The sequence below is a fragment of the Molothrus aeneus genome, chromosome 23 (assembly GCF_037042795.1).
Source record: "Molothrus aeneus isolate 106 chromosome 23, BPBGC_Maene_1.0, whole genome shotgun sequence".
Lineage (NCBI taxonomy): Eukaryota > Metazoa > Chordata > Aves > Passeriformes > Icteridae > Molothrus > Molothrus aeneus.
Genome location: NC_089668.1, coordinates 896,837 through 916,398, shown reverse-complemented (window position 1 = coordinate 916,398; position 19,562 = coordinate 896,837). Strand labels below are relative to the sequence as shown.

The 19,562-nt window shown below is 55.6% G+C and overlaps 1 protein-coding gene across 10 annotated transcripts in view; it reads left to right on the top strand.

Moving 5' to 3' along the window:
• The first annotated feature begins 4,290 nt into the window (after window positions 1-4,290).
• The window catches only part of MAN1C1 (mannosidase alpha class 1C member 1), a 56,311-nt gene continuing 41,039 nt past the window's right edge, over window positions 4,291-19,562 (top strand). For all 10 annotated transcript variants that reach the window (XR_010784968.1, XR_010784965.1, XR_010784964.1 and 7 more), the window contains exons 1-2: window positions 4,291-4,583; window positions 5,308-6,230. Coding sequence is in view for 1 of the 10 variants with exons in the window: in XM_066565000.1 (XP_066421097.1) it covers window positions 5,664-6,230 (567 nt within the window). In the remaining 9 variants the exon portion in view is untranslated. The remainder of the gene's footprint in view (window positions 4,584-5,307; window positions 6,231-19,562) is intronic.

Genomic DNA, 19,562 nt, shown 5'->3' with positions numbered 1-19,562 from the left:
GTGAAAAGCAAAGCAGGCAGATGATGACCCTGGCCCCCAGTGCCACATCCAGTCCTTTTATAAACCCAGCCAGGGATGGTGACTCCACCACCTCCTGGGCAGGCCATTCCAGTTCTTTACCACCCTTTCTATAAAAACCTTTTTCCCAATGCCCAGCCTGTATTTCCCTTGGTGCAGCTTGGCTCCCTTAGGGAGGGAGGGAGGGATGGGGCTGCTCCTCCTTGCCAGGTTGGCAGATGCTGCCCAGGCTCCTCTCAGCCCCTGGCAGCAGCTCCAAAGGAAGGTTTGGCCCTGCTCAGGACAGGGACAGCCCTGCGAGCCAGCTGCCGCTTCCATTCCTCTGAGCACAGATGGATTTTGGCATTTTGTACCTCAGGCAGCCCCCAGGGACCGGCACCAGCCAGAGAGCATCGCTCCATGGGCTCCGCACACCTCAGCTCAGAAATAATCCTTCACCTTCCCTAAATCTCCTCTCCCTGGGGAAGCCTCACCCAGCAGAGAGGCTGCATTTTGTCTCATCATTATTGAAAACAACAACCCCAAACCAACCCCTCAAACCAAAGCTCCTCTGTTCCCGTGGTGGTCCCTTGATCTTCTTAGGGAAGGCCCCAGGATGGGAAAGGTTGGGTGGCTCTGCTTCCTAAGAGGATTTGGGGGCATCAAGGAGGATAATAAATAAAAATCAACAGCAGAGAGCAAAGCAGAGGGAGGATAAAGCAGCCAGTTGTGAGCAAAGCAAAGGGCTACGCTCGCTCCTCATTCCAGGCAGCAGCTCTGGAAAAGTTGGAGGCTTATCTTTTAATTAGGTTAAATTAGGAAATCTTTTTGTTTTGCTTTTTTGTGTTTGGCATAACATTGTCTTCAAGGTAAAAGCTTGGAATTGGAAGGTTCTCCAGATTAGGTTAAATTAAGATATTATGCTTCTTAAAGAAGACAAAGCATTGTCTTCAAGGTAAATGTTTAATTACATTTTAAAAACAATTTTGTCTGTGCAATAATAAGACAGAGCCCAGCTCTGCCCGTGACTGCAATTCCAGACAGAAGCCAAATAAATTGAGAAATTGCTGCTGAAGGAGTTAGGAGGCAGAGTGTAATTACTGGGGAAATGGGGGTCCTGCTGCATTATGATTCTTGGTTTTTTAGCAGCTCTGGAAGAAATAATTTAAAGAAAATTACTTTCTTTTTTTTTTTTTATGGGCATAAGAAAAATAGAATTTAATATCCACCTTTCTGTGAGGAAGCAAACTACAGAGTGATAGATAACACCCAGGGCAAAGGAGTTTGGCCCAATTATTGCCCTCGAGCCTCCAGACTATGTTTTAGAGATCCTTGGTGTTTATTCCTCTCTCAGAGCAGAAAACATTTCTGGTTCTGGCTGTGGGGTGAATCCCAGGGCTGGAACGTGGATCCAGAAAGCCTCTCTGGCTCCCAGCTGGGGATCTTTGGGCATCACAGCCCTGAAAGGATGGAGCAGGCAGAGGGAGAGAGGCTCAGGGGCAGAGCCAGGAAGGGGGGAAAAAGGAAGGAAGGAGGGAGGGGAAAAGGAAAACAACCCAACAGCCAGGGATGGGGAGGGACAAATGTGGGGAGGGGAAAGGAGAAGGCAGAGGAAGGAAGGGAATGAAAGGAAGGAAACGGGGGGAAAAAGGAAACCAACCCAACAAGCCAGCCTTGCTCCCCTGTGGTGCAAAGGGATCTGAACACGTCCCCAGAACAGGGCAGCCCCAGCGTGTAGAGCAGACACAGAAACTCTGCTGATAGCTACTACAAAGTGCAGGCAGTGACAACAAACCCTGCTGGGGCTGCCAGCCGTGACAGGAAGGGATCCCCTCCCTCCCTCCCTCCCTCCCTGCCGGGGAACAAGCTCGGCTGACAGAACAAGGAGCCATCTCCCTGGAGCGGCTCTGACATCCACAGCCCCATTTGTGCCTCAGCTCTGCAGCTGCTGGGAACAGAGCTCCTGCTGCTGGGCTGGGGCCCGGACGCTCCCACCTGGCTCTGCCTCACCTGGGGGCCAGCAGGGAGGATGGCTGGCTCTGGGCCGTGGTGGCCGTGGTGCCCTGTGGGCTGTGGTGACCATGGGCTATGGTGGCCATGGTGCCCTGTGGGTTGTGGTGGCCGTGGTGCCCTGTGGGCCGTGGTGCCCTATGGGCCATGGTGACCATGGTGGCCGTGGTGCCCTGTGGGCCATGGTGCCCTGTGGGCTGTGGTGACCATGGTGGCCATGGTGCCCTGTGGGCCATGGTGGCCGTGGTGGCCATGGTGCCCTGTGGGCCGTGGTGCCCTATGGGCTGTGGTGACCATGGTTAGGGTTAGGGTTAGCCCTGTGGGCCATGGTGGCCATGGTGCCCTGTGGGCCGTGGTGCCCTATGGGCCATGGTGGCCATGGTGCCCTGTGGGCTGTGGTGACCATGGTGGCCGTGGGTCGTGGTGCCCTGTGGGCTGTGGTGATCATGGTGGCTGTGGTGGCCATGGGCTGTGGTGGCCATGGTGCCCTGTGGGCTGTGGTGACCATGGGCTGTGGTGGCCATGGTGGCCTGTGGTGACCATGGTGGCCATGGTGCCCTGTGGGCCGTGCTGCCCTGTGGGCTGTGGTGACCATGGTGGCCGTGGTGCCCTGTGGGCCGTGGTGCCCTATGGGCCATGGTGGCCATGGTGCCCTGTGGGCTGTGGTGACCATGGTGGCCATGGTGCCCTGTGGGCCGTGGTGCCCTGTGGGCTGTGGTGACCATGGTGGCCATGGTGCCCTGTGGGCCGTGCTGCCCTGTGGGCTGTGGTGACCATGGTGGCCGTGGTGGCCATGGTGCCCTGTGGGCCGTGGTGCCCTGTGGGCTGTGGTGACCATGGTGGCCGCGGGTCGTGGTGCCCACAGCTGCTTCATGCCTCAGCAGGCCCTGCCTCCAACCGAAGGGGGGAAAAACATCGATTTGAAACCCAAACCATCAAGATGCAAATCCTTTTCAGAGGGTGGCCACCTTCAAGGTGCGCCGGGCAGCCACCGGAGCTGAAAGCATCACGATTGTTTGGGTTTATTTGGACTGAATCTGCGGCAGCTGTGGAGCTGTCGGGAAGGTGAAGTGGGAGGATGGCTGGCCTGAGGTCAAGGGCAGCTCCACAATCCAGTTGTGCCGCCTGCTTTATGCCCCTTAAAGCGGTTTTCATGGGAAAATGACAATATTAGTGTGGCTCTGACTCTCAGAGATGTGGGCCCTGCAGCAATCAGCTCAGGTATCTGTCCCCCACGGTGCTGGTTATTGTGCAGGAGGCACACACTGCACACACAAACAGCAGATGATTTCTTTCCTTTCCTCACAGCTCCAGCTCCTTTCCAGCCTACAAAATGTTCCCTTTTAGCTCTTCCAAGTTTAGTCACAGCCGTTCTCTGGTGGCTGCATTTATCCTTTCCTGGGAGCCTCATCCTGCCCCCTTCCCCCATCCAGTTATTCCTGAGGGGTTCCAGATGCCTCTGGCTGCAGATGATGCCCTTTTCTCCCTTTCATTGCTAATTCTGCAGGTTTGAGGGTGGTTTTTGTAACATTTATGAGCTGAAACTCTGATTTACCATCTTCCCCTCTGGTACAGTATTTGCTCACAAGGTCACTCAATTTACCTGGTGAGAAATTGAAGGTTAAGGTGCAGATTTAACAATTTGGGATTAAGAAGTGTTTCATGGCACTTGAACATGGGCTCATATAAACCAGAAAAGGGGTTCCCAAGGCACCTCCAGCCCCTCTCCAAAACTCCTGCTCCTCTCCTCGTGCCAGGCAGCGAGGCAGTGCCCCCAGGGCCGTGGCATCCGCAGGGTAGGGAGCCCTTCGTGGGGGATCTGTGGGTAAATCGGTCTCTCAGAGCCCTTACGGTGCGTGAGGATCGGAATTGGTGACAGCAGCGTCACCCAAGGCAGCCGAACCCTCACAGCCTCTGGAGCTGCCGCGTGCCCGCAGCCCCTTTTTAAAGTAGCGGCGCCCCCCCTCCGCCAATCGCAGCGCGGACGGGGCGTTCCTCGCAGCCAATGGGAGGCGGCGGCTGGAGGAAAGGGGCGCGGCCAACCCTCGCCGAGCTCGAGCCGGGCGACTGTGGTAAACAAGGGGGCGGGGCCCACGGCTTCCCTGTCGCGGGCAGCAGCCAATGGGCGATGGCAGGAGTGGACAACCAGCCAATAGCGCGCGAGGGCGGGCAGACCCTTGCTCGCTGATTGGCTGGCGCGGCGGCGGAGTGACCGTTGGCGGGAGGGGGCGCGGCGGGGGCGGGGCCGGGCGCTGTCGCAGTGAGCGGCGGCGCGGGCGGGGCTCCGGGCGGGCACCGGGCAGCGCTGCCCCGCCGGTCCCCGCGCCCGGCACGGGAGCGGCCAAAACCCCAGCCTGGCCAGGGGCTCGGTGCAGTGAGGCGCTTCCCTCGTGCGCGCTCGCATGGGCAGGGAGAGGAGCTGTCCCCTGGAGAGCGCAGCATCTTCCCTCTCCTACTTGAGCGGACACCCGTGAGCGCTGGCAGCAGCGAGGGGCTGTCGCTTTTGGGATGAGCGGGCAGGACTGAGAAGATTTTGCTTGCTGTATGAGCCAGAGAGGCTTGGATTTGTCCGAGGGGTGAGTAAACAGCGCTGGGGATGCGAGAGCGTCCGCCCCAGCGGGTGTGACGGTGCTCGGGGGCAGCGCTGTCCCTGCCCGCAGGAGAAGGGGCGATTTGGGCATCGCACGTAGGGGTTTAAGCCGTGTCCTGCCGGCTTGCGGGGTCTGAAAGTTGAGCTCTGGCTCTTCGGCAAGGAAAGGATTTGTGGGGGGATATGGATAACTAGCAGGCAGAGATTTGGGAGAAATTTACCGGGATCTATTAGGCAAAACAAAACCCTTAGATTTAATTTTCTTTATTACTATTTTTTGCCTGGAGAAGCTCAGCCCGAGCCGAGCTTTCCGCATGGCTGATTTGCAGCCCCATCGTCCCCCCCAGCCCGGCGCGGGCGAAGGCAGCTCCTGGCAGAGGAGCGGAGCAGCCCCGTCCCTGTCTGTGTGCGCTGTCCCAGGGCACCCTGCCCCTCCTGGGGTGTCCCAGAGCACCTCGTTCCCCCCAGGGTTCTCACCCTTTTCCCCCGGGCTGCCCCGCCAGCACAGCCCGGCATCCCGGCGCTGGATGGGAGATGGTGCAGAGCTCAGAGCTGCTCGCAGACCGGAGAGTTGATGCCAAGTCCGGAGAGAGGGAACCGAACTAGTGCCGCTGGAGGGTGGGGGACCGGCCGGGGACAAAGGCTCGTCTCGCCGGCCGCATCCTCGGCGGTGCTGAGTGACTGCGCTCTTGTCTCCCCCCGCCCCGCAGAAATGCTGCAGCATGAACCCACCGCCGCCTAGAGAGACGGGCTCGCACCGCCCCGGCGCCGCTGCCTGAGCCAGCCCCGGAGCACCGTCCGGCCGGGAGCCCGCACCGGGAGCAGCGCAGCGCAGCCCAGCCCCGCACCGCCCGGCCCCGGCGGGATGCGCTCGCCGCCGCCTTCATGCCGGCAGGGGGGACGCTGAACCGCCGCTCCGCCCGGCCCGGAGCCACCCACGTGCGGTCCCCGGTGAAGGCGGCCGGTGGTGCCCAGGGCGGGCCCCGCTGAGCGTTTGGCCGCAGGAGCCAGCGGCAGCCCCCGGCGTGGCGGCGGGTCCCGCCCGGCGGCCGCGATCCGGTGCCCCATGGTGGTGCTGCGGAAGCTGCCGGGCATGCCGGGCTGGCCGGCGGCGCTGGGGCTGCGGCTGCCGCAGAAGTTCCTGTTCCTGCTCTTCCTCTCGGGCCTGCTCACGCTCTGCTTCGGGGCCCTGTTCCTCCTGCCCGATTCCTCCCGCTTCAAGCGTCTCTTCCTACCCCGCCGGGCCACCGCCTCCGCCTCCTCGTCATCCTCCGCCTCCTCGTCCTCAGCCTCCTCCTCCTCCACCCGCGACACCGACCTGCCCCGCAGCCCCCCCGCCGCCGCCGAGCCCCGCCACGCCAGCCCCGCGGCCCCGCGCCGCCTGCGGGAGAAGCTCCGCACGGCCGCCCGCATGGCCGGGCCGCCGGCCCGCACCGCGCCCGGCTCCCGGCAGCAGGTGCAGGGCGGCGAGAGCCGAGCCCAGCCCGCCAGCGCCTCGCCCCCGGCCCGGGAGACGCGGGCCCCGTTCCGCTTCGACTACGAGCGGTTCCGCCGGAGCCTCCGGCACCCGGTGCGGGGCGGGCGGAGCGGAGAGGACCCCGAGACCCGCGCCCGCAGGATGAAGATCAAAGAGGTGGGTGAGGAGCGCAGGCAGCGCTCCCGGCCGAGTCCCTGCTCGGGGCTGCCTCAGTCCCTCCATAGCCCCCTCAGGCAGCCTCACCTCAGTGCTCACAGCCCCCTCAGGCAGCCTTCACCTTGCTTCACCTCCTCACAGCATCGGCTGCCCCCAGGTGTGCGTCCCCTCAGAGCTCACCTCCCCTCAGGTGTGTGTCCCTCAGCCATGTCCCCTCAGATCCCAGCTCCCCTCAGGTGTGTCTGCTCAGCCATGTCCCCATCAGACATCCCCTCCCCTCAGGTGTGTGTGTCCCTCAGCCATGTCCCCTCAGATCCCAGCTCCCCTCAGGTGTGTGTCCCTCAGCCATGTCCCCATCAGACATCCCCTCCCCTCAGGTGTGTGTCCCCTCAGTCCTCACCTGCCATCAGCGGCCGCATCTCCCCCTCATTCAGTCCTTGCCCCCCTCACAGCCACGTTGCCCTCAGCAACCCTTGTCCCCTCTCACAGCCATGACCACCCTCAGTTTTCGGGGCCATGTCCACCTCAGCCCTCATGTTTGGGTCCCCCCTCAGTCAGCTGTCACCTCCCCTCACAGCCGTGTCCCCCCTCAATTGTCTGTCACCTCCCCTCACAGCCATGTCCCCCCTCAATTGTCTGTCACCTCCCCTCACAGCCATGTCTCCCCTCCTTGCTCCCACCCCTCACCTTCCCGGCCTCACCCCCATTTCACACACGAGGTCCTTTGCTCCCTCCTTTTCCCAAGCAGGGTGGCAGAAATTGGGGTGTCCCTTTCTGGGGGAGTGTCCCTGTCGCTGACTGTGTGTCCCACACACCCTCCATTCAGCCGGTGTCACTGAAATGAACGAAATGTACATTTCAGTTTGGTTATTCAGGGAAAGAAGGGTTATGGGGGGAAGACGCTTGGTGGGAGATGTCTTTGCTTGTGCAGGAGTCTCCATGCCTGGGGGTCAGATTTGCACAAAAACCAGGAGATGACAGAACTTGGCTGGTGCAGGGGGATGGAGGGACGGGATGCAGGACCCGGGGAGGAGCAGGAGGCTCTGTCCCTGCAGGTCCCTGTGGGGCTGGCGCTGGAATTGTCACCCCTGTGAGCTGGGGGGGCTGCCAGGGCGAGGGGAGGCTTTGGCCCCGTGCCTCCAGCCTGGCACACATACGTGGAGCAAGCTGTGACCCAGTTAAGCGGGTTTGTGTGGGATTCCATCGTGGCTGTCGGATCCCTGGCCCTGATGGATAACCGACTTGGAGGGAATTCTGCTCTGGGAAGAGGTGCCAATAACTAAAAAGCACAGGTTTAATTAAGCAGAGTGTAAATTTCCTGGGTCTCTGCTCTCGCAGAGGTGCAGGCGTCCAGCGACGATGCTGGATTGAAGAGAGAATCAAGTCAGGGAATAACAAACCGAGGGCTTTTATCCTCTCCAACCTGCATCTGGAAAACAGTTTTTAAAGCTGCCCTCCAACTGTCTTTGTCAGGCACTAAAACAAAGGCTGCACCGCTGGTGGAATTCCAATTCCTCTGCCAGGCACAGCACACCCAGGGGTGCTGGGTTCCTTGATGGTCCCAGGAGGGATGCAGCCATCCTTTCCTGCTGCAGGGTGTTTGGAATGTTCCAGTGCCTGGCTCTCTGCAGATTCCCACCTCCAAGGTGTGCCAGGGAGCGCAACACACCCGGGAACAACCCAGCTTCCACTCCCTGCAAACAAATCAAATTGAAAAATCAAATTTAGGGGAAGCGAGTGGCATTCAGCCCTTCATTTGGAGTTAATTATTTTTTAAATATAGCATTATTTCAAGCTGTATGGATTCAGCCCCATCTGTTTCTAACAGCCATAATCAGTGCTGGGTAGCAGAGTTAGAGTTTTCAAGGATGAGAATCCATAAATATTAGTTTTATGCTGACAGCTAATTACTCTTCAAACAGAGCCCTTATTTCTTAAAAGTGCCTACGCTTCTATTTATTCAGAGAGTGAGAAACAAATATGGTGCTGAGATATGAGGCTGAACATGCAAAACAAGGGAGGGTGGTGCAGCCTGGGGAAGAGATAAGGTGTGTCTCTTTTTGTTAATCAAAAAGACAAGAGGAGAACAAACCAGGAAGGTTAGAAGACAAATGCTGCATAAAAAGAAACAGATGGAGCAAAAAAAGAATTGCAAGGAAGAAGTGGTGATACAGCCTTTGGATTAGCAAATATTGCTCACATGATGTGAGATGCCAGCAGGGCAGGTGGTGGCTGTGCTGGCTGCTCTGAGTTGCTTTTCCCTCCTTCCTCCAGGACTTTCAGTCCTGTAACTTGCTAGAAAGAGTCCCCAGCTGTCCTTGCACTGGGAGTTCTGTTCTTTTCTCTGCCTTCCCTCAGGCCGTCCTCCCAGGTCAGCACCCCTGTAACAGGGAGGGTGGGTGTGGATGGGATTTGTGGATGTTTTTCCCCCTCCTGCCTGCCAGATGAAAGCCAGGAGGAAAAACTGGTGCATGACCACAGATGCCCAGAGGTGATGCCCAGCCTAGAGCCTGGAACTTTCTGTTTTCCCCAGGACCCTCCAGTGTGAGGAATTCCAGCCAGGAATCCTGAGCTGGTGTCCATTCCTTCCCACCACCTCTGAGCAGCTAAAGCAGAGGCAGTGCCACGGCTTTCCTGTAGCCCTGCAAGACCTTCCCTGCTTAAAAACCGGAGTTTAGAGTGCAAAGCCCCATGGCCTCTCCCATTTCATTGCTGTTTGGGAAAGCCTTTGGGGCGTGAGGAGCACTGGGGCTGTTTGCAGAGTGAGGAAAGAGTGTGAGGCTGGGCTGGATCTGCTGGGCTGACGTGTGTGTGCAGGTACCTTCACCTCTACAAACAAGCCCAGGGTCAGTTAACAGTTGTTTTCTTGGAAATGAAAAAAGAGAGCAGCTGTATTGCACAGCTTTTGCTGCTAAAGGTCGTTGGTCACCTGGAGAACAGTCTGGGACTCACTGCTGTGTGTTCCTGTGGGCAGCCCAGCGCTGGGGCACTCTGACCTTTCCAGGAAAGCTGCAGGAAGCCAAATAACAAATGTCCCCATGCTGCAGGTTGGGAAATTTTGGAAGGGATTATTCATCTCTTAAGATGACCTCTGGAAAAGGTATTAGTTGTGTAATTGATCAGTCAGGCATGGCTTTGGGGATTAGCTGATTTTTTACATGTGCCAAATACAAATCACTGATGCTCAGGGAAAAAAAAAAAAGAGAAGTGGTTGTAGCTGGAGAGTGACTGCAGAAATTCCACGGTGGGATTCCATATTTATTTGCTCTCAACAATTTCCAGATCAAATTGGCTCAGGGAAAAGTCAAAATTATTTCCCCTCTAACTGCTGCCTCTGCAAACTCAGCCTCAGATCTGAGGAAATCAGACCGTGTGGTTCCTGCCTTCTGCATCATAACCAGTAATAAAGATTTTGCTGGTGGAGCTGAGCTGACAGTTTTGCTGATGATGGATGGAGCCAAACAGGCTGCTCCTTGCTGCACTCCTGGGTCTCACAGGTGGGGGAGCAGGGGGGAGACAGGGAGGAGCATTCCTTTAAAGTATTTTTATACCAACCAGTGCTTAAAGACAACCGCTGGAGCCAGGCAGAGCAGAAAGTTCAGCATGAAATACTTCCAGCTCAGTCATGGGATGTGAGAAAAATGTGAACAGAGGGAGAGGTTTATTCATTTTTCTTCTCTTTTTTTTTTGGGTGCAAAAGGCACATTTCCATGCCTGAGGTGTGGGAATGCATCGTGCCTGAACCTGGCAGTGCCTTTTGTCCCTTTCAAATGAGGGAATGTGTCACATCCAGGCAGGGATTGTCCCCTTGGGTCTGACACCTGCGTTCATTTCCTCTGGATTAATGATACCAAAGCCTGTTTGTTTCACTGTGCAGTTCTCTTCATCCTGGCTTTTCCTTCCATCTCCACCTCTCCCTGCCTCACCTGGCTCTCCCCTGTCCTCTTCCAACACAGCTCTAAAGATGTATTTGCTCTCAAAAATCATCCCCTGGGGGAAGGAGGCACCAACTCACACAGTTATCCTGCATCGCTCTGCACATCAGCAGGTGGATCAGTCTTTGGAACACAGATATCTTGACAGTTTATCACTAAAAGGTAATTAGCAAGAGACAGGAATGTTATCAGGAGCTCAGCCTCTGCTGAAAGCCCCTTGGTGGTGGTTGCTGAGTTCCCTTTGTGTGGTTTTGACTCTTATGACTGCAGTGAGAAAACTGCCCATATTTGGGGCAGGGCTGGGGAAATGCTGCAGGTTCTCCTGAATTTTTTTTTTGCCACAGCCCTGACCCCTTCCAGAAGAGCTCTCAACCCTGGTGCTGGTTGCCTCTGGTACATCTGTGTGGGTGTGGGTGCTCTCCTGGAGCTCACAGGTGCCCTGGGTTGGGCTGTGATCACCAGTTTGCTAAAAGCAGAGCTCAGAGCAGCTCTCATGCTGAGCTGGGCTGTGAATCCCATCACTGGTCATTTCTGACCATCTCCTTTCCACAGCCAGCAGGAAAAAGATGTCAGCCCTGTCCCTTTGCCTGCACTGTGCAACTTTCTGTCTGTCCATTTGGAGCAAATGGCTTTCAGTGCTGTGATCGGGGCTGAGCAGGCTCCAGGCCAGCCGTGAGATCCGCCCGTGGTTCTGTACGTGAGGAGCACCACGCTCAGTCCAGCTGGAAATGCTCCTCCCGTGCCCGTCTCCTCTCTGGGGCACGTGGAGAGCGTCTGATCCTGTGTGCTGGGCAGATGGAAACCCAGGGACTTCCAACAGACTTGCTCTGGCTGCTGGGGGTAAGGAAACCAGTTCTCTGTAAAATATTTACTGTGGTGCAGTGGAATTATGATCTCAAACCAGTCAGTTGTGCTGTGATTGTAATTCTTTCTCTGGGGTAGAAATACCTCTGCAAGAGAGAATTTCTCTACAGCTTGAAGCACTGGCTGGCTCCAGCCTTGCTGGAATTTTCCTTTGCTCCACACTCCTCATGCATTTATTTACTGAACCTGTGAAAGGGGTACTGTAGTGTAAATCCCACAAATGGTGCATGCAGTGGGTTTTTTGCTTCAGTAGCCTCCGGTGGATTCACGCAAACAGAATTTAGACCTGACCTGGAGCCTGTTTTAGCTGTAGGGGATACAGTTAATTGACTAAAAATGTATTTGTTCTGCTGGTAGAGTGCAGAGCACAGGAGTCTGAGCTGTGATCAGTGCTGCAGAGCTGCTTGCCTCAGTGCTACCTCAGAGCTCGCTCTGACCCGGCTCTCCCGAGCTCAGGGCACGCCGGAATTCGGGAGTGCTCTGCAATTTGCAGTCATTTGCTCTTCTCTCCCCAAGTCTAGCAGCGAAAGCACTTGTTCCACAACAACTAAATTTGATGCTAGACTGGTTTCTGAACTGCCACTTACAGCCAGCACACGGCTCCAGCACTGCAGAGCTGCTGGCGGGCGGGTGATGAGTGACTGCGAGGGCTGGGCGGGGGAAATGGCTCTGGGGTGCCCACGGATCTGTGCTGCTGGAGGACCTGCACGCCCCTGAATCGCTTCAGGAAATGCACATCAGCTCCTGGAAATTGTTGGGATGGGAAGATGGGGTTAGGGCAGCGGGATGGAGCCTGGCTGGGAGCTGTCAGTAACATCCTGCTGTAACCTCCCTGCTCCTCCATCAGGCTGGGGCCTGAGCACATCCAGGCCTTCAAATAGTTACTGAAAAGCAGTCACCTGCATTAAGATTCCATCTTCCCAGCCAAAATTTTTATGGACTCATGATTAACTTTTAATCAATGATTAAATCTGCCCCTTAATGGGAGAAAGATTTTGGTGCTAAGTGTTCTTTCCTTTGCTTCTGTATGCAAGGCTTTGCCAGATGAGGCTAATCCATCATGTTTAGTTTACTCTGTGACTCTGTTATTGTACAGATTGTTTGTCATTTTGATGTTTTTGAATACGTTCTCCAGTATTGAAAACAATTCAGATTTTAGATGGGGCAGCTGAGAGGGAGGAAGGGAAATGTACCTTAGTACTAAATGAGAGACTGACCTGAATATAAAATTGACATGGAGCTGTCAGAAGGAGAAGGCAGGAACAAAAATTCACTCCAGTGGTGGCAAGAGGAGATCTTGGTGCTGGGAGCATTCTGATTTTTAAACTTAAGGGAGAGACTACATTTACATTCCCCAGAAAAATACTTTTCAGTGGATGCTGTGAGTGTATTTGGCATGAGGTGCACACGCTGCCATGATTGCTGTCTTTACTCTGGGTCCCCTGGCACTTGAGTTCATCATCTGACACCGCGTTTTGGAAGGGCTCCAGAGGAGCTGTCGTGGGCAGTGGTGTCTGTGAGCTGCACATAATGTGAGGGCTTTGTGCACGATGCACCCAGAGCATGGCAGGAGGCACAGCACGCTGGGAGCCGTGCTGCACGACTGGATAATGAACATCCCCTCTTTCTTCGTGGGCCAGGAGGGCACTCGTTTGTCCCCTGGCTAACGGGGCAGAGCACCCTCTGGGAATTAAACAGGACACGCTGTGCTCTGTTCCTGAGGGCAGATCCGTGGTGGCACCTCTGTGAAACGGGCACACGCTGCTCAGGCCCCGATCCAGCAGGAAAATGCGCAGCAGAGCTGCTCCTCCCGGGCACTCCAGCACTCCCCAGGAGGACACTGGAGCGTGAGTAAAGCACGAGGCTGCACTAAGCTGAAGTGACTGCTGTGCTTCCCTCCTGCATCTCCTGCTGCTGACAGCAGAGCTGCCCAGTGCCCTGTGGGAGTGAGCGTGGGGTCCAAGGAGGGATCTCCAGCGGGTTTGGAGAGGGGAATGGTGTTCCTGAGGCTTCTTCCCTGGCCTGGAAGGTAACAGGGTGCAGCTTTCTAGGAATGTGTGCTGGAACCTCCTTAGAGCCATCAGGCAGCTCGGGGCTCCCCATCCTCGTGTCCCTCTGTGTCTCCTGTGTGAGCCACAGGCCCCATCCTGATCCTGTGCCTGTTCCTCAGTGCAGCCACAGGAACCCTGAACTGACCCCCCCCTCTCTTGGGGCACCCTGGGGGTCTCCCCTGCTGGCAGCTTGCACTGAACTCTGGTTTCTCTGTGGCCTCTCCCCTCTGTCAAAGCCAATTGAAGTTTTCCAGCTCAGGAGGTACCGGGGAGGACGGGCGGGCGACAGCAGAGCAGAAAACGGTTCCTGGGTTTATTTGAGCTAATTGTTCTAAAGGCTGGGATTGAGTGGGAGCCAGGAGCTCATTAGTTCTAATCCAGCCTCCAATACTTGCCTTGTGTGGCCCTAGAGCTGTTGTTAGATTTCCTCTCTGAGATATTGCAAGAATAAGGCTGCAAGGAATACGAAATGCAAGAGATGGAGAAATCTCGCAGCATCTCGTGCCAGCAGCACTAGCACAGGAGGATGATCTACAGTGAGTGTTCCTCCTAGAGAGTGTCCCTTCCCTTCAGAGGCACTCGGTGACAGAGCTGCTGCTGATTTATGGAGCAGGATGGCCCTGCACACTGTCTGTGCTGAGAATTGGAGCCGTGTTAGCGGCGTCCGAGCAGCCGTGTTTAAAGCAGGGCTCTTGCTCTAATTGTGTTAACATGATTTCCCTGGGCAGGGAGGGAAGTGCAGAACCGTGTACTTTGAGAAGTAACAAAGGATAATTGTAAAATAATCGCGTTTCATCCATCCTGAAACCCTCCTGCTGCCTGGGTTAGCCAGCAGGATCAAATACAAATAAAATGCTTCCAGTGGAATAGGGATGTTTCTGGCTCTCCTTCCACATGAGCCTCGTTTTTCTCTGGAGTTTTCTAGGAAGGACACGTCTTTATGTTGGAATGCAGTACTGATGAACCCAAACAAACCCTTGGCTGATTTCTGGTGCTGTTTTGGCTTTCCTGAAGGCCTTTCTCCAGCACCAAGACCATGTCAGGATTGCTGAACCACCATGGCTGTGTTAGATGATCTTATCTCCCAGAGGTTTGTGCTGCTGAGCCCAAACAACCAGAACACCACTGCTGCTGGCTGTGGCTCTGCCCACCCTCACTGGTGGCTACACAGCAAAATCATTCAAAAGGTTGATTTCAGCCCTGGCTGGCATAGGACAAAGCCATAGGCAGCTCTCCTCTCTTGGTTCTTTCATTTCTGGCTTTCACAAGCTTAAATCAAGTTTTGAGCTGAGTGTTAGGGTGGGATTTGATGAGTGGAGGCTCATTCCTTAGGCCTGAGCGTTCTGTGGGTGCCACTTGTGCACTGACGTGGAGTCTGGGAGCAAGGAGCTGCCTCTACTTGTGATGAACCTTTATGGCTGTTTTCTGTAGTTTATTACCCAGATGCCCGGAGCTGCCGTTCCCTGCTTTATTCTGTCAGCAGCCCATTAGTCGGTGCAGTGGGATGGCAGGGCTGGAGCAGTGCCAGGGCCCAGCCTTGATCCCCCTGGGGGTGGGAGGTCAGGCCCAGGAGGGCCAGGCCCCTCCATCCTGCCAGCTGAATCCTAACATTGTTCTCACATCCACCCCACCGACCTCACTCTCATCAGGGATCCCGTGTTTGTAACCTGCTTTGTGATGATTTATTGGGGGCCCTGGGGCTCCTGGAAGGGTTTATCAGCCTCTGGCTAATAAATTTGCTGCTGTGGTCCAAGAATTTCTTGCACCACTTTTGTAAGGTGACAGCTCTGACACGTGGCTCTAGGAAGGCTCTGAGTGAGTTTCTCGTGTCTGTTATTAGCTATTACCTCTGATAAATTATTGGACTAATCTCAGCTGACTACTTAATACTTGAGAATTGCTCTGTTCCTCTCTTCAGAAGTTCCAATCACGAGGAACTCTGGAAAAGGGAGAGGACAGCAGTGCTCCAATCTGTCCCTCTGAGCAAGGACTACAAAGACAGATGGGGAGCAGGTGAACCAGCAAGAAATCATTAAACTAAACTCATCCTCCCAGATCTCTCCTGCTAAGCCATCCAAGTGTGAGATGAAGCACAAGGTGTGCTGGCAGTCCTCAGCCTCCCTCTTTCTCCTGTTCCAGCATTTGGACTGAGACAAAGGCAGTTTCCAAACAGATGTTCCTCCTGCTCCCTGAATCCGTTCTCACAGCGCAGAACAGGAGCGATGCAGGACGACTCTTGGCCTGTATTTACATTTTTTTCCTTCCCTTCTCCCTTCCCTTCAGCTCTCCCATCTGCTTCTGCTGTGTTCCGGGCCCCTGAGCCATCCATGTGTCAGCAGCAATTCACACCTTGTGGGTGCTGGGGGAGAGGCAGCTCAGCTGCTGGGGGATTGAGGCTGGGATGGGGAGAGGGAGAGAGCTGGGCCCTGGGGAGCCTGGCCCGGGGCTGTTCCTTTTGTCTCTCTCTGGCACCTGTGCTGGGTGTGGGGCTGATCCTCCCTTTCTGTCTCTGGGGTTGCTTTGGATCCCTTCCCTTGGCTGCTGGGCTGGGAGCCCCCCAGAAGCTCTGGTGCACCCACCCTGGTCCCCATCCCACCCAGCACAGGCAGGGAGCTCACAGATCCCCTGCTGCCCTGCCTGGTCCCCATCCCACCCAGCACAGGCAGGGAGCTCACAGATCCCCTGCTGCCCACCCTGGTCCCATCCCACCCAGCACAGGCAGGGAGCTCACAGATCCCCTGCTGCCCACCCTGGTCCCATCCCACCCAGCACAGGCAGGGAGCTCACAGATCCCCTGCTGCCCACCCTGGTCCCATCCCACCCAGCACAGGCAGGGAGCTCACAGATCCCCTGCTGCCCTGCCTGATCCCCATCCCACCCAGCACAGGCAGGGAGCTCACAGATCCCCTGCTGCCCTGCCTGGTCCCATCCCACCCAGCACAGGCAGGGAGCTCACAGATCCCCTGCTGCCCACCCTGGTCCCCATCCCACCCAGCACAGGCAGGGAGCTCACAGATCCCCTGCTGCCCTGCCTGATCCCCATCCCACCCAGCACAGGCTGGGAGCTCACAGATCCCCTGCTGCCCTGCCTGGTCCCCATCCCACCCTGCACAGGCAGGGAGCTCACAGATCCCCTGCTGCCCTGCCTGGGGTCCATCCCACCCAGCACAGGCAGGGAGCTCACAGATCCCCTGCTGCCCTGCCTGGGGTCCATCCCACCCAGCACAGGCAGGGAGCTCACAGATCCCCTGCTGCCCTGCCTGGTCCCCATCCCACCCTGCACAGGCAGGGAGCTCACAGATCCCCTGCTGCCCTGCCTGGGGATGGCTCCCTGGCACATCTGCACACAGAAGCTCCTGAGCCTGTTTACTCTTCCCAGCCCACTGAGGATTCCTGCCATCCTCCTCCCCCAGCCAAGGCTCAGGAGTACAAAGCCTCCTCTCCTCTCTGTTTTGTTTCTTTTCATTATTGATCTGTTTGACATTTGTCCTACAGGCTGTCAAACAGACAGGCCCAATATGTTCTAGAGACTTGGTTTTTCTTTTTTTTTATTTTCCTTGAAAAAGAAAAGCAAAATATTTCCACACCTTTTCCTCTCCTTCCTTCTCCTTGCTTGTGTTTTGAGTTACTTATGGCTACAGCTCCCTTTGAGCATCCCCTTGGGCTGTGGCTCTCCAGAAATGAGAATTCTGTGCAGATGGTATCTGTAGGGAAAAGGAAAAAAACCTTCCCTTGCCATAATGCAGGTCTGTAAAAACAACCCTGTGTTTGTGTTTCCATCCACCTTCCCATCCAGCGTGGGGGGATCCTGGGGAGGAGCTGATGGATTCTGCCTGCCTGCTCTGCTCTTGCTCATGCTCACCTGGAATGCTGGGCACTTGCAAGGAGAATTTGCAGTCTGTGTGTAATTAGGGATTTACAAAGCCCCGTGCTGTACATGCTTGAAGGGAAGTAGCTGAAATGGAAGAGCCCTCAAGGCAGCCTGCAGGGATGAGGCAGTGCCCAAAATCTTAAGAGCTCAGGGAATTTCCTGTGTGGTTTGTGCTGCAGGCTCAGCACCCAGGAGGGGACTCGGAGGTGACATTTGTGAAGGAGCATCATTACTAGGGAAGTAATTTTTCCCCACTTATTTTTCCTTAAAGTGTGCTGGAATGCCATAGTAGTCACTAAGAAAAGCCAGACTGTCCAGCCTGGAGTGAAATGGAGTTGAAAAAAATGCAAACAGCAGTGTCACACAATGGGTGCTGGTGGCTCTCTGGTCCTCCTGCTGTCCTGTGTGCCTGCAGCCCTGGCAGCAGCTCAGGAATTGCGTTTGCCCCTCAGGTTTAACAGGGTCAGCTCCCTGGGGCAGGTGCAGCCTGGAGCTCAGGGATTGCCTTTTGCTGCCATCTCCCTGCACCAGGGACAGCAGGGCCTGCGTGGTGACAAGCTTAGCACAGGAGGAGTATTTATTGTGCTTACTGCTGGTGAGGCTGTGCCGTGCCAGCCTGGCTGCGCTCTGCCACATCCCGAGTCTGATCAGCCCTAGGGGCTCGCAGGGAACATGAAACTGAGGTGTCAGGGTGGCCAGGAACACAAATTCCTTTTATTCCCATCAGAATTTTCCCCAGGCTTTGATTCTGGGAAGCAAAGGAAGAGGAGGCTGCAGTTTCCCTGATCTCTCCACTAAATCACCCCGTGCTTTGGTCTAGACTTGCAAATTTGTTCTCAGAACCATTGTCAGCCTCTTCCAGGCCAGCATCTCATTACAGAGCTAACTGCAAAATCAACTGCTCTTGCTGACATGTTTCCTGATTTAGATGCAGCTGGATCCAGCTGGGGTTTAGTGCCTCAGATAGCCCGAGAAGGGTTTTATTTTTTTCCCCCTCTTGACACGGTTAAATCTAGTTGCATTAGGAATTTAATTAGGTGTTAGTTTAATTGTGGTTTGAGCTGTTTTCTCCCATTCAGCTTTCCTAGCAGGGACTGACTCTTGAGTTCTATTTCTGTCCTTGCCACTAACACTGACAACCTTGGGCTGCTCTGTGCTGGGCATTTTTCTGTCCTCCCAGTGCTTTTTTCTGTCCTCCCAGTGCTTCTTGTCCTGCTTTTCCCTGATTGTGCTGGGCAGGGAATGCTTGGCTCTGCAGGTCTGTGTTGGAGAGCTCACCTTGACCTGGCTGCCTGGGAACAGCAAGGAGAGCTTAAAACTTATTTTTTTTTTATATTGTGACTCGCTGGAAGGTGATTTATTCAATTCCTAAAGAATTCCCCCGTTGTTCCAGTGATGGAGATCAGTTTTCTGAGCAATGTCTTTGGCTGTTGTGCAAGAGAGGGTGAGCTGTGGTAGCAGCTGATGGCAGAAAAATCCACCCATGCAGCTTTGAGAAGGAGTTTGCCAGAAAGAAATCAAAGCAAAGCCCCACTCACCTGTTGCTGGAATTGCTCTGTTACATTTTTTTCCAGATAAAGCTGCCTGTAGCAAGCAATTCCTCTATCTGCCATCTCCCCCTGAACTCTCAGCTGGTGTGTTTGCAGGCAGGAGCTGACAGGGATGGAAATTTTGGGTGAGAATCCTCCTGGAAGAGTGGAGCCCCAGGGAGGAGTTCTGTGCCCAGGCTGCTGCTTTGGGTGTGGAAAATGAACCTTGATCTTGTGTTTAAGGAGAACCTGATGGACCAAGGGAGCTCAGGCTCAGTGCCCAGTTCCCTCTGGGTGTTTCTGTGCCCAGTTCCCTCTGGGTGGACATTGCTGTGCCCAGTTCCCTCTGGGTGTTTCTGTGCCCAGTTCCCTCTGGGTGTTTCTGTGCCCAGTTCCCTCTGGGCGTTTCTGTGCCCAGCTCCCTCTGGGTGTTGCTGTGCCCAGTTCCCTCTGGACATTGCTGTCCCCAGCTCCCTCTGGGTGTTTCTGTGCCCAGTTCCCTCTGGGCATTTCTGTGCCCAGCTCCCTCTGGGCGTTTCTGTGCCCAGCTCCCTCTGGGCATTTCTGTGCCCAGCTCCCTCTGGGTGTTTCTGTGCCCAGTTCCCTCTGGGTGTTTCTGTGCCCAGTTCCCTCTGGGTGTTTCTGTGCCCAGTTCCCTCTGGGTGTTTCTGTGCCCAGTTCCCTCTGGGTGTTTCTGTGCCCAGTTCCCTCTGGGTGTTTCTGTGCCCAGTTCCCTCTGGGTGTTTCTGTGCCCAGTTCCCTCTGGACATTGCTGTGCCCAGTTCCCTCTGGGCGTTTCTGTGCCCAGTTCCCTCTGGGTGTTTCTGTGCCCAGCTCCCTCTGGGTGTTTCTGTGCCCAGCTCCCTCTGGGTGTTTCTGTGCCCAGTTCCCTCTGGGTGTTTCTGTGCCCAGTTCCCTCTGGGTGTTTCTGTGCCCAGTTCCCTCTGGGTGTTTCTGTGCCCAGTTCCCTCTGGGTGTTTCTGTGCCCAGCTCCCTCTGGGTGTTTCTGTGCCCAGCTCCCTCTGGGTGTTTCTGTGCCCAGTTCCCTCTGGGTGTTTCTGTGCCCAGCTCCCTCTGGGTGT